Genomic DNA, 14,842 nt, shown 5'->3' on the forward strand with positions numbered 1-14,842 from the left:
GGATTATCATTTTCCAAAAAAAAAAAGAGAGAGAAGCTACGTAAGTTAGAGGCAGTGAGGGTTATAGGGCGGGGTGGAAGGGAAGGGGTGGGGGTGGGGGGGGGGGAGAAAGGTCACACATAATGAACCCTAAGGTCACACTTAATGACAAGAGTGAACACTGGATAAGCGTGTGACACAAGGGATGTAATTGTGTGACGCGTTTGTTCTTGGGTTTGCGACTAGGCTTTTTCTAATTGTACCATATTGTTGGGTGTATAACGGTAATAATCCAAGGCTTTTGAGGGGAGACTCCTTTGGTAAGTGGAAGAAAACGGGACACATCCTATTATTTGTCTTTTTTTTTTAGTCTTGCGTTGAATAGTGTGTGGTAGCGTCCTGGAAGGCTGGAACGAAGAGATGCTGTTATTCCAGACTTTATATATATATATATATATATATATATATATATATATATATATATATATATATATATTATATTTTTTTATTTATTTGCTTTGTCGCTGTCTCCCGCGTTAGCGAGGTAGCGCAAGGAAACAGACGAAAGAATGGCCCAACCCACCCACATACACATGTATATACATACACGTCCACACACGCAAATATACAGACCTATACATTTCAACGTATACATATATATACACACACAAACGTATACATATATACACATATACATAATTCATAGTCTGCCTTTATTTATTGTTGTTATTTCATATATATATATATATATATATATATATATATATATATATATATATATATATATTCTTTTTTTTTTTTTTTTTTTTATACTTTGTCGCTGTCTCCCGCGTTTGCGAGGTAGCGCAAGGAAACAGACGAAAGAAATGGCCCAACCCCCCCCCCATACACATGTACATACACACGTCCACACACGCAAATATACATACCTACACATCTTTCCATGGTTTACCCCAGACGCTTCACATGCCTTGATTCAATCCACTGACAGCACGTCAACCCCTGTATACCACATCGCTCCAATTCACTCTATTCCTTGCCCTCCTTTCACCCTCCTGCATGTTCAGGCCCCGATCACACAAAATCTTTTTCACTCCATCTCTCCACCTCCAATTTGGTCTCCCTCTTCTCCTCGTTCCCTCCACCTCCGACACATATATCCTCTTGGTCAATCTTTCCTCACTCATTCTCTCCATGTGCCCAAACCATTTCAAAACACCCTCTTCTGCTCTCTCAACCACGCTCTTTTTATTTCCACACATCTCTCTTACCCTTACGTTACTTACTCGATCAAACCACCTCACACCACACATTGTCCTCAAACATCTCATTTCCAGCACATCCATCCTCCTGCGCACAACTCTATCCATAGCCCACGCCTCGCAACCATACAACATTGTTGGAACCACTATTCCTTCAAACATACCCATTTTTGCTTTCCGAGATAATGTTCTCGACTTCCACACATTCTTCAAGGCCCCCAGAATTTTCGCCCTCTCCCCCACCCTATGATCCACTTCCGCTTCCATGGTTCCATCCGCTGACAGATCCACTCCCAGATATCTAAAACACTTCACTTCCTCCAGTTTTTCTCCATTCAAACTCACCTCCCAATTGACTTGACCCTCAACCCTACTGTACCTAATAACCTTGCTCTTATTCACATTTACTCTTAACTTTCTTCTTCCACACACTTTAGAAAGAGTTGAATCATACTAGGATGCGATTGCTGTTAATGAGGGAGTGTATCTGGGAATTTAGTGAACCCGTTCCTCATCCATTTTTATTCATTACGGAATGTGTGACATCCTGCTGTACAGGGGAGCATTTGTAAGTTCCAGTTCTGGTCGGAGCCACGATTAACATTCAGTCCAGCAAAATATGCAAAGTGATGAGGTGGGTCCTCAGTGAAGGGAGGCCTATGTATGACTTTGTCGTTTTCCAGGAGTGACATATGACAGATCCACGAGTAGGAGAGGGACTTTGGGATTGCGTCACCAATCCAGGGAGGGATACACCACACTTGGAACAGCTGTTTATAATAAGCATCGTGATTACGAGGTACGGCCCAAGCTTGGGTATGATAGCCTAGCACTGACAGGCTATCGCACCTTATGGATCTGGCTCGCTCTAGGGGTTTAAGGAGGTTAGCGCACGGGACATGGCAGTGGTGGTGAAACGTATTTGAGACGTGTGATAGACCTATTTTTTGGGGGGGGTCATCGCTCTCGAAGAAGAAAATAGATCGGTGTAAGAACGTCTACGTAACGGACGAGGAGCAACAGCTGCACCTGCAGTAATGAAAATGAAGTTAATTTTCATCCGTATATATATTTTTTTTATGTATTTGAACGTCATTGGCGCGCATTTCAACGTAAAAAGGGTACAGGATTAAAACTCTGAAACATGAGTGGTATATGTGAGAACACGTTGGAATTTTGAGAACTTGTTTTTGAGCCGTTTTGGATGTTGAATTCGATCACTTGTTGACAGCCACATTTCCTCGGATTGAATACAGCTGTTGAACAGGAGTCATTATAATGAAACCAGCGACCAGTTTTGATTGAAAATGAATCTATGATTTTTGGAGAGCATTAAACACCCGCTGATAGCAGTGATCGAGGGAGTAGTATTGTTCGATGAAACGTTATGTTTTTGCAGGTAGAGAAGCTTTGATTATCATATATGTAAGTAATTATTTTGGCGGGAGGCTGAAACTGAAAAGGTAGTTCCATTAATATCTATAGTATGGTATGTACGTGACTCAGTTTGATATACTTAGATGTACATTTTTGTTTTTCAAACTCAAAGGTGTAAGATTATTTATCATCGTTATTAAGTTTATTGTATAGTGTAACGATCATTATGATTAAGTTTTATTGTATTTTGTGTAGTTAATTGGGGGGCGGAGGGGCTGCTCCTCTCGGCCCCCATTCCCCTGATACGCCCCCAGATAAAGGAGGGAACAGGAGAGTACGGAAGAGATGCGGTGGAAAACATGGGAAGATAAATTCTTCAGTAACTTACTGGTAGATGAATGGGTCGTCCACACGAAATTAAAGCTAACAATGAAGGCATTATTAAAATGTAGGTAAAAAAAAAAAAAATGTAATAATAGAGAGTTCAAAGGATATTGCCCCCACGAATGATGACCCCCCCCCCCTGCTCCCTGCACATTACAAAAGATAATAATTGCACACACACACACACACACACACACACACACACACACACACACACACACACACTCTCTCTCTCTCTCTCTCTCTCTCTCTCTCTCTCTCTCTCGTTACATCGTTATGACTGACCTTACGGCTCTGGTTGATAGTTAGGCAGTAGGTGGCAGCACAAGTGGTGATTTAAGACTGCCTCTTTAGGGTCACCATCGTTTGCTGAAGATCACGCCGATCGCGTAATATGTATATATATATATATATTTATATATACAAATATATATTGCCGGGTATTGTTCGGTTCACCGCTAACGTCAGATGTCCTCTAGCGAGTGTGGTTGCTGGTTGACTGTGCAGCTGTTGAGCGACTGTCTCCCACCGCTCTTACGCCAGGTGTTTCATCCAACCCTCCCTTACCCTACACCCCTTCGCCGCCCCCCGTCATCCGTCGTTCCAACATCCTCCATATGATGGTAATCCAGGTTATGGTCGTCACCTGGGACTTGGGTGCGCTGGTTCGTCGAGTGTGTTGTCGTCCTCTCTGCCCCTCGAAAGGTATATTCTCTACGGGCGCTGCGAGTACCTCTCTGTCCATGTATATGTTTTGTCGTGAATACAGGTCAGTATACCCTCGATTTAACGGGGGAGGGAGGGAGAGAGAGAGAGAGAGAGAGAGAGAGAGAGAGAGAGAGAGAGAGAGAGAGAGAGAGAGAGAGAGAGAGAGTCCGTTAAATCCGAATAGCCTATAGTGATATGTAAGACAACATACAGTAATGACCACACGTTTTGGTCAGCAAATACGTACACTAACTTAAAGTGGACATTGTAGATTATTGTGGATGATGGAATTTAGGGTATCCTTACGTATCGCCTGGGCTTGATAGATGAAGATGTATTCCCGTGATCGATGGGGGTGACCCGGCATAACTTTTTATTCGATTTTGAGGAGCGGTGACACGCGCTCCCTTAATCTTGTATTATAGAGAGCCGTCGTGAGGAACAGTGATGCTCCAACTGCCTCTTACTGGTAGAGAATTGCGACGAAGGAGGATCAGCAGAATGATGAAGAAGAGATTTAGTGTCAAACCACCCTTCGCTGATACCGGTCTCTTGCATCAAAACTGCTAACACACACTCTCGCCTACCCCTATTAACGCGTGCATCTCATGATCTCTCTTTCTCATGGTCAGGTGCATAAGTACTACTATATAGAATCACCCATCTCTCGCCATTACTTTAATTTTTACCCACCTCGGTCGTGAATTCACTTCCTCTCCCACGACTCCTGCTTTAGTAGGAGTGCTACTCCTTCCTTAGCTCACCAGCCTCTGACTTTACTCCCAAGACGTTTCTAAACCATTCTTCCCCTTTATCATTGAGCTTTGTTTCACTGAGCCAGAACATCCAGGTTTCCTCAAACATACTACCTAACTCTCCTCTCTTCTCATCTTGGTTACCTTCGCTTCCGCCCCCTTTAGTCGCCGTCTACAAGACCCAGTGAATACGGAGGTTGAATTCTTTCTTCCCTTCCTTAGGGTTTACACACACACACACACACACACACACACACACACACACACACATATATATATATATATATATATATATATATATATATATATATATATATATATATATATATATATATTGGAAAGGATCACAATTTTGCGCATGATCAAGATATTCCTCTGAGTCCACGGGGAAAATGAAACACGAAAAGTTCCCAGCGGCACTTTCGTGTAATAATCACATAATCTGGGGAGACACTAGAGAGAAATATAAGTCAATTGATATACATCGATGAGACGAAGCTAGGACGCCATTTGGACAATCACGTTTACCAAATGGCGTTCTAGTTTCGTCAATATCAATTGACTGTTATATTTCTTGTGTCTCCCCTGATGATGTGATGATTACACGAAAGTGCACTTGGGAACTTTTCGTGTTTCATTTTCCCCGTGGACTCATAGGAATATATATATATATATATATACTTCCCATGTATTCCCTGCGTGTCGTAGAAGGCGACTAAAAGGGAAGGGAGCGGGGGGCTGGAAATCCTCCCCTCTCGTTTTTTTTTTTCTTTTTTTTTTTTTTAATTTTCCAAAAGAAGGAACAGAGAAGAGGGCCAGGTGAGGATATTTCCTCAAAGGCCCAGTCCTCTGTTCTTAACGCTACCTCGCTGTCGCGGGAAATGGCGGATAGTATGAAAAAAAAAAAAAAAAAAAAAAATATATATATATATATATATATATATATATATATATATATATATATATATATATATATATATAAACCATGGATTTGAAGGGTTGATTGACAGTTCTCGTTAGAAAAATTAATCTATCCAGCAAGAAAATTGAAATACACATGGGCATATACCTGGATGCTTGGGGCAGTGCGTTAACCATTTACTATGGCTAGAGAGCTGACCTGCATAGTGGCCAGTGGGCATTGATCAATTGGTGTTATGAATTATCAGCAGTACAAGTGCACGGTGAGCGCGGAAGTGCTTAGCTCATATGTGAATGATGTGAAGTGTACAGCTGGCATGAATAATACTGTATAGTTTAGAACGTCATCACAACTGTGGGTTTTACGGTTTCCGTTCTGCTCCAACGAAAATAACCCGAGCCTGGATCGTTTTCACTAGCTTTCTACTTTCTGTTGCTAGATCTATTTTTAATTCTTTATGTATATATATATATATATATATATATATATATATATATATATATATATATATATATATATGTATGTATGTATGTATGTATGTATGTATGTATATATATATATATATATATATATATATATATATATATATATATATATATATATAGGAAAGGATCACAATTTTGCGCGTGGACTCTTAGGAACATATATATATATATATATATATATATATATATATATATATATATATATATATATATATATATATATATATATATAATCCACTTGTGTAATGTAGTGCCATATGTTTGATGCTACTTTGGTGTTACATTGTTGTCATGAGTGTGAGCTCATCTGCATACTAAAAAAAACCACCATTATATTGCGTTTTGAAAGAGTCAATGTTAGGTCGCTTGGGAAGAGACTGGAGAGTGTTGGGAAAATAAAGGCTCATTGAGAACAGAATGTCTGCATCTCTAGGGAAGTCTTCAGTCACCCTTTTAACCCCACACAGACACGAATCCAACTCACACCCTCCAGTCACCTTGATCGGAAAGTCTCTCCCGCTGAACAAACGCCAACTGTTCTTGAAATGACATACGACACACACAGTATCACTCCCTACAACAGTAGCATCTGTAGGAAAGCATCTTGCAAAGTAAATGCCTTCAAAGCACTAGCTGGCACTAGATTTTGATAATAGAAAGAGTCCCTTAACATCTCAATTCAAACGATTCATTTGATTCACTTTATGCCTCACCTGTGCGGTCTTCCACCCAAATGCAAACATAACAAGGCTGGATACTTCCCAACACAGTGTATTCAGAACAGTCATTGGCTGCCTGACAAACACGTCCACAATGAAACAAAGATCCTCCTAGTTTAAACCCACTTTAACATGCTCGGCACCCTCAGTTCTGTGCATCAGCACCAGACCTCTTTCCCACCCAAACCACTCTATATAACGAACCACCAACCCCAAACCAAAAATTAAGAACTTAACCCTGCCTCTCATTTTAGTAACCACTACTAACAGATCCCCCAAACTTAACAAATGTCCATATTTTGGGTTCATATTGCCTTGATCTCATGAGTGAGGTGAGGTACAGTTTAAATGTCACAGGAGGCACGTATCGCCTAAGTCATGTATCGCGTTGGAAAAGAGTTTGGGCGGACATTTTTTTTTTTTTCTTTTGACAGTGCGAGTGATTTTGGTGTATTACAAATGGCAGCTAGAGAATGGATGTAAGAGAATGAGACCATTTCTTTGGCTTATCCTTGCAGTGTTTCATTAATACAGGAAATTGCAAACCAATATGAAAGAAAGAATATATGTATATCTGGCGTATTTTGTTCTCGTGATATAGATTGAAACTATTCACTCCCTGGAGTACACACGATTCGAACCTTGGCCATCGAAATGATTGTATAGTGTGCTTGTTCATTTAGTTTTCGATCTAAGACCAGCCTGTAGTCCATTTGAGATTTTCCATCACCTCATATTAACCTGAAGGACCAGGGAAAGCCTGCCCACACACAATGAATTACTTCATCCGCAAGCACTTTGGTAAGTTAATATCTCGAGGGTGAGATTCGTGCAAGGAAGAGAGTGAATCGGAACGATGTGGTATACTAGGGTTGATGTGCTGTCATTGGACTGAAACAGGGCATTTGAAATGTTTGGGGTAAACCATGGAAAGGTCTGTGGGGCCTGCATGTGGATAGGGAGCTGTGGTTTTGGTGCATTACACCTGACACCTAGAGACTGAGTGTGAACATACAGGTTCGCCATTTCCTACATTAGCTAGGTAGCATCGAGATCAGATGACTGAGTCTCAGGAAAAAAATCCTCACTTGGCCTGCATTACTGTTCCTTCTTTTGGAAGACCAAAACAGGAGAGGAGGATTTCCAGCCCTTTTCGTTGCCTTCTATGACACGCAGGGAGTACGTGGGAAGTATTCTTTCTTCCCCATCCCCAGGGATATATATATATACGTGTGTATGTGTGTGTGTGTGATGTAAGGTACATGACCTCAAGTGAAGATCAGGTGAGATCATGTGCCTAACATGTCATATATGTATCTGAAAAACCTACATTTGTTCATTGCCTCGGTAAGAGCTGTGTGTAAGTTTACTATCAGTCTTCATTACATCAGAGTTACCTTGCTGTAGACTTTTGCGGCATAATATCCCCACAGCCCAGGATGGTGAATTGGGTCATTGATCACCCAAGCCTTTGGAAGCTATTATTCACTTTCCCACACAGCCTGGCTGGTCTGGTAACCTTTATAATTACCTTTTTCATAGCTTTTTGCATTTTATCCACATGCATTTTTTAGTGTTCCTGATGACTGCAGACAATTTATCAAAGTGTCTTTGACCTTGGATGTTTAAGGAATTTTTCTATGTTGAGCTTATCATGCACTTTTGATTTCTGAGGTACAGTAATATTTTACAGTCTTCCAAGGCTGTCATGCAAGTAGGGAATTATTTCTGAGATTTAAGTTGGTGACCACACCTAGGATTTTCCAAGTGTAGATAATGATGTACTTCTCCCATCTGCACTCGAGATAGTACATGCTCATGACTTCAATTGTTCCCAGTAATTAAGGTCCTTTACCATGTCAGTAGGGGCTATTAAAGATCTGAGAACACTTTCTAATTTTGCAGTTTCCCCTGTTTGCCTGCCATGAAGTGTGACACTAACATACAGCAGCATTTTGTTCTTCAGAGTATTCATACCTTGAGTATCTTTATTGGTTTTCCATCCATGTCATGGAAGTCAACAGCATCCATCCTATCAACTTTTTGTAAGAGACAATTGTTGCCTTCTTTTGTTCACTGAAGATAAGGTCGTCAGACATTATTACTGACATCTTCCACTTTGTTCATTCAAGATATTTAATCGGTGACCTTTTTTTTTTTTTTTTTTTTTTTTTTTTTTTTGCCGCTGTCTCCCGCGTTTGCGTGCATCAATATCAGATATACGAATGAGGAACAGGAGTGAAGATGCATTAATTAGAAGACTTGAGCTTTTGATCATGGAGGCACTGGAAATTACGTAATTTATATTTTATGATTTATGAAAGCGGCATCATTTTAGCACTTTCTGTGTCACTTTTCTGACTTGCCGCCATTTTATACTTCATGAATTTGTGTCAGTTTCTTGACCCATCAAGTAAAACAAAATTGTTTGTCTTGATCCAGAAAGTTTTCTTTTTCAAGTGAGTGCAAATTTTCAATCAAGTGAAATATATAATAGTAGAGAATAGTTGATGGTATATCCATAACATAACATATTTTCTAAAATACTGAAGTCCATATTTTCATTCTTATCAGTACCTTGATAATCGTAAAAACATGCCTTATAAACATTCATTTTTTTTTTTCGCTGTCTCCCGCGTTTGCGAGGTAGCGCAAGGAAACAGACGAAAGAAATGGCCCAACCCACCCCCATACACATGTATAAACATACGTCCACACACGCAAATATACCTACACAGCTTTCCATGGTTTACCCCAGACGCTTCACATGCCTTGATTCAATCCACTGACAGCACGTCAACCCCGGTATACCACATCGCTCCAATTCACTCTATTCCTTGCCCTCCTTTCACCCTCCTGCATGTTCAGGCCCCGATCACACAAAATCTTTTTCACTCCATCTTTCCACCTCCAATTTGGTCTCCCTCTTCTCCTCGTTCCCTCCACCTCTGACACATATATCCTCTTGGTCAATCTTTCCTCACTCATTCTCTCCATGTGCCCAAACCATTTCAAAACACCCTCTTCTGCTCTCTCAACCACGCTCTTTTTGTTTCCACACATCTCTCTTACCCTTACGTTACTCACTCGATCAAACCACCTCACACCACACATTGTCCTCAAACATCTCATTTCCAGCACATCCATCCTCCTGCGCACAACTCTATCCATAGCCCACGCCTCGCAACCATACAACATTGTTGGAACCACTATTCCTTCAAACATACCCATTTTTGCTTTCCGAGATAATGTTCTCGACTTCCACACATTCTTCAAGGCTCCCAGAATTTTCGCCCCCTCCCCCACCCTATGATCCACTTCCGCTTCCATGGTTCCATCCGCTGCCAGATCCACTCCCAGATATCTAAAACACTTCACTTCCTCCAGTTTTTCTCCATTCAAACTCACCTCCCAATTGACTTGACCCTCAACCCTACTGTACCTAATAACCTTGCTCTTATTCACATTTACTCTTAACTTTCTTCTTTCACACACTTTACCAAACTCAGTCACCAGCTTCTGCAGTTTCTCACATGAATCAGCCACCAGCGCTGTATCATCAGCGAACAACAACTGACTCACTTCCCAAGCTCTCTCATCCCCAACAGACATTCATACCATGTATATTGATCTGTGTGGCAGATACAATTTTTGTTAAGGCCTTTGTAGCCTTCATTACATTGTGGACACACCAGTCCAAAAAGTGCCTCATTTGAATATATATATGGTCTTGATGTTTATGGGACATAAGAGAGTCTGTGTATGCAACAAAGTCTGTAACGAGAAAGGCATACAACATAGTAAAGCTGGTGCTCAGAGAAGAGTTCCCTGAGCAGTCCCATGTTACATTTTTGATATATACTTTCAGTTTCTCTTCGTGCCAACCATGAGTGCATCCAAATACGCTTTTTACCATGCTTGGCCTTTCACCACAGTATAATAACAGGATTAAAGTTGATATAGTCATAGCTTCCTTTATAGTCAATACCATCTTGCTTCTTTATGTTGACAAAAACAAAATGACTGGTCTGTTGGTTCTACTCATGTGTTACAGAGCATATGTAAAAATGACAAAAGAGCAAAATGATATAAGAATTTCATGCAAGAGATGCTAGTGTGATGCTGTCTTTCATTGAAAAATTAATTGTGCATTCACTTTAATCTTTTTTGGTTTATTTTGCCTATTACTGATTGAGAATCCATTATCTAAAATCCATAGGCCAAGATTGCTGTAGATTTTGGAATTTTCCAGTTTTCAGAACATTGATATAATGTGGTAGCTCACCCAGTTGAGTAGGGCAAAGTCTAACCCTGTTGTGAGCACTCATGAAAGAAAAAGAATTAGTATTTCAAGATTGAAGCCTTTTCAAGATGTTTTACTTTTTTATTATTTTATTTTCCAAGTGTCAGAGTTCCTTAGAGCAAAAATGTCTTTTAGACCATTTACCAGTTTCACCAGTAACTGCACTAATCCCTCCTGTTGGCCTGTACAGAGGTTGACTTTTTGTGAAATACATTTTCTTGGCGTGGCAACACTCCCAGCCAGGCTAGCAAGCTTTGACTCGCTCTAGGGTTATGATGTAGAGTTTCTCTTTTGGCTGGAGATGACATCTAAGGTTTAGACAACAAGATACCACTTGAAAGATCCCATTACAGATATCTTCCCGCTAAAGGGTGTAAACATGAACTGCATTCTTATTCATTTTAGAAATATTTTTACATATGGGTACATACAAACAACAGGTTGTACTAAATTGCATGAAATACTAAGAAAAAACAAACAAAGTCATGTACGTACACAACAGCCTTGATGTTCTTTGCTTATGAAGTGAGATAAATTCAGCCCATAAATACAGTAGATTACATTTGGCTTGTGAAACTTGAGAGAGGGTGAGGTTTCCTCAACATGTGTAGACATTGAAGTCACTGGGAGGATATATAAAGCAGATGATGGGCCAGGAATGGGATTTTCTGGTGATGAAGCAGGATTTTGCTGCATGGCCTTTCTGAAGTTTTCTTCTAGCATCATGTACATTAGTAACATTTTATGTTTTAGCAGTTTGTCTTTTATAAGTAGCCATACTCTCTTGCTCACTGATTAGTATGTGGTGTTCAGGCCAATCACTTTACCCGTTAAACATTTTCACCATAGCATCTATGGATCTTGTGTGTTTTCAAAAGCATCATCATCACCGCTATTATCTTGTTTGTTTTAATTTAACATGTCTGCAATCTCCCCATCAGTCGAAGAATGCATGACAGGAGCATCATTGTCATTATGTTCAGTACTTCTTTGGCATTTGCTTCTGTAGCTTATTCAGTCATTCTGATGGTACTTTTTTTCGTAATTTAGGGAATTTGTTACAGTCCAAATATTGTGCAAAGCATTGACAAGTTTCTTTACCTATACCAAAGCGGTGATAGCTGCATGGATAGTGCCTTTAAAGTTCACTCCTTTTGGAACCTTGTTACCGTCTTGCCTCTGTTGAAGCATACTATTAAAAAGAAATAAGTCTTTATATATACTTCTTAATGTTCTTAAAATTACTTAGTCACGTGGCTGAATTAAAGATGTCACATAGAGGAACAGTAAATAGTCAGTTCAGCTTTCCCACTACAAGCATGTACCACTGGTACAAAGTTGTTATGGAACCAGTCAGAAAATAAGTCCGTAGGTATCTACGCTTTCTTATTTGAATGATTATAGATAGGCAAGGTTAAAGCACCTTGGATGTTAGATCTTCCCAGTCACTGCAGGTTTGCATTTGTGAGTGCCCATTGCATTTGCACACCTAAGAACAGTCAACCTGTTTTTAGTATCCTTCTCTCCTGTTGGTGCCATCTCATTAGCTGGTGTTACTTTTCTAGGAATATAGTTCCAGAACAATGAGGTTTTCTCTCCTTCATAAATTTGTTTAGATGAAAGGTTTTCATCTAAAGCTATCATTGCAAACTCCTCACTGTACTTCCTCAGACTCATGATCAGCAAAACTTTGTCACTGTAGTTTTAAGATAATTTATATCATTGCACTTCTCATATTTCTGCTTCCAGCCTGCTAAATTTTCATTCACCTGCAATCATCAGTTCTTCATGATATATTTTAGTTTGTCTCATGTTGAATATATCATTCAGTGACATGTTCATTCTTATGCTAATAACTCTTTTCTTTCAACACATTATCAACATCTTTATTCTTCATCATATGCAATGTTTATTTACTTTTCATTAATTACTGTTCATCACTTTGTGTAAAATTTCAGCAACTTGTCCTTCTTTATCATTATATTTTATATGGTGGTCATTCTCCTTCATACTCCTTTAGTCAGTCTTCTCATGGGCAGACCATGAACAAGTTTCAGCAGTAACTTTACATTCTTCGATATTGATAATGAGAGGTGCTTTTTCTCACTGTTATCTATAGGGGTATCTACAACTCTTTTTGACATTGTCACTGGAAAAACACAGCGAAAAAGCACAAAGTAAGGACAGAAATTTTGAAGAGTAATGCGGGCACTGACATGTAACTGGCTTTGGCAGGCACAGGTTGGGCATATTAGGTGACACCTATGTTGCCCGACAAGTCAATCTCTGGTTTTTATAATTACAGATGATGATTCTCACTCTATATGTGATTTATATCTTATGTCTTATTACTAAGCTCTCAGCACTCTTTTACTTATTATTTTCCAGATCTATGTTTCATTAATGTGCCAAAAAATTACCTATACCAATTATTACAGCTGTCTTCTTCCCAGGTGCTGGCTTCCTGTATTAAATTCTCATGTGTTTATCCTCATGGATACCTCTTGGAGTATTCAGAGGTCTTAACCCCCATGACTCTGGCTGGGCCCAGGCTGTTGGATTGGGTTTATTGGTTGACCAAGCTGTTGGAATTACAGCCCTCAGGCCCACATAGCCCGGCTAGTCTGGTACACTTTGTAGGTACTTGTCCTATGCTCCTTTGAACTTCTATGTCATGCATCCCATGCTGTTTCTGATGGTAAATGGCAAGGTGTTGAAGTTTCTTGGGCCCTGGAAGTTTAAGGTGTCTTCCCTTCTTGTGCTTATGGCATATTTGGATTTCAGAGGTGGTATTTTACAAAGTCTTCCATGCCTGTTGTGCTCATAGGATGTTATTTCTGAATATAAGTTGGGAACCAAACCTTCCAGGATTTTCCAGTTCCTTTACCACATTACTATAGGTTGGGAAAGATTTCTGGACACTTTCTAAATATGCAGTCTCAGTTCTTGAAAGAATTAAGGCTGTGAATAACATCATCAGTAGTTTTTCTTTCCTTTTCTTGAAAGTCTGCAGGACCCAGCCTACCAGCCTTCTGCATAAGGCACCCATTGTGTTGCTGTCCTCATGGCTAATTGTTTTTCTTTTAAAATTCCTTTAATTTTCCATGCATTTATGTTTACTGAACATGAGTACAGTTTTTTCAGTCTTTCATTTCATAAACCAATTCATTCTCTCATACTACAAATTCTAATGGCAGTGTAATGTACAGGATTAACATTTTTTCTTTTTCCTCTACAGTTCTACGTGCAAGCTTCCTTGGCATCTGGAATGCAGCCTGCACCTCCTGCTATTGCCCCAGCACCAGGACCCCAGACAAGCACAAGCACAGTCTCAACGCTGCATCAGCCCCTGCAACACCACCTGGCACCACAACCCTTGACTCACCCAGGAGTCTCACCCTCCCCCATGCCACAGGTCTCACTGAAGCTCTTACTTTTGCCATTTTATAGATATGATTTAATGATTTTTACTTCACCCTATAAACGGGAGGTGTCATTAGACTGAACATGCATGAGATTACACTGTGGGTGAAAAGTTACATTTGATGAGGCTTTATCATCAGGAGTACAGTTAGAGTACATCTTACTCCAAAAAAATCCATTATTTCCATGATACAGATATTAGCAAAGCCTTGAAGCTGCAGGATACCCTGAAGAAGGGGTTTGGGGCAGTTGTAAATATTGTAAATATATGTCTTCATAGGAGAATCAGGTTGTCCTTAAGACAAAATTGTGTTATAACTTACATGATGGATATTGAAGATGAAGATTTTATTACTTGAAAATAAGTTGCTTCAAGAAGCCTTGGCCATGCACATTTTACTTTTAATACTATTCATCATCCATTGTATTTAATTCATACAGATAAAGATAATATAATACTTATAAGATATAAGTAATAAATCTTATTACCCCAGAAACTCTTTATGGGACTTCATGACTGTACTG

The 14,842-nt window shown here is 39.7% G+C and overlaps 1 protein-coding gene across 5 annotated transcripts in view; it reads left to right on the forward strand.

The window, feature by feature from the left end:
- Nucleotides 1-14,842, forward strand: part of LOC139765852 (uncharacterized) — a 323,832-nt gene that overhangs the window by 198,380 nt on the left and 110,610 nt on the right. For all 5 annotated transcript variants that reach the window (XM_071693730.1, XM_071693707.1, XM_071693717.1 and 2 more), the window contains one exon: nt 14,133-14,309. In XM_071693730.1, coding sequence (XP_071549831.1) covers nt 14,133-14,309 — 177 coding nt within the window. The remainder of the gene's footprint in view (nt 1-14,132; nt 14,310-14,842) is intronic.

This window comes from Panulirus ornatus, chromosome 4 (genome assembly GCF_036320965.1).
Source record: "Panulirus ornatus isolate Po-2019 chromosome 4, ASM3632096v1, whole genome shotgun sequence".
Taxonomy (NCBI): Eukaryota; Metazoa; Arthropoda; class Malacostraca; order Decapoda; family Palinuridae; genus Panulirus; species Panulirus ornatus.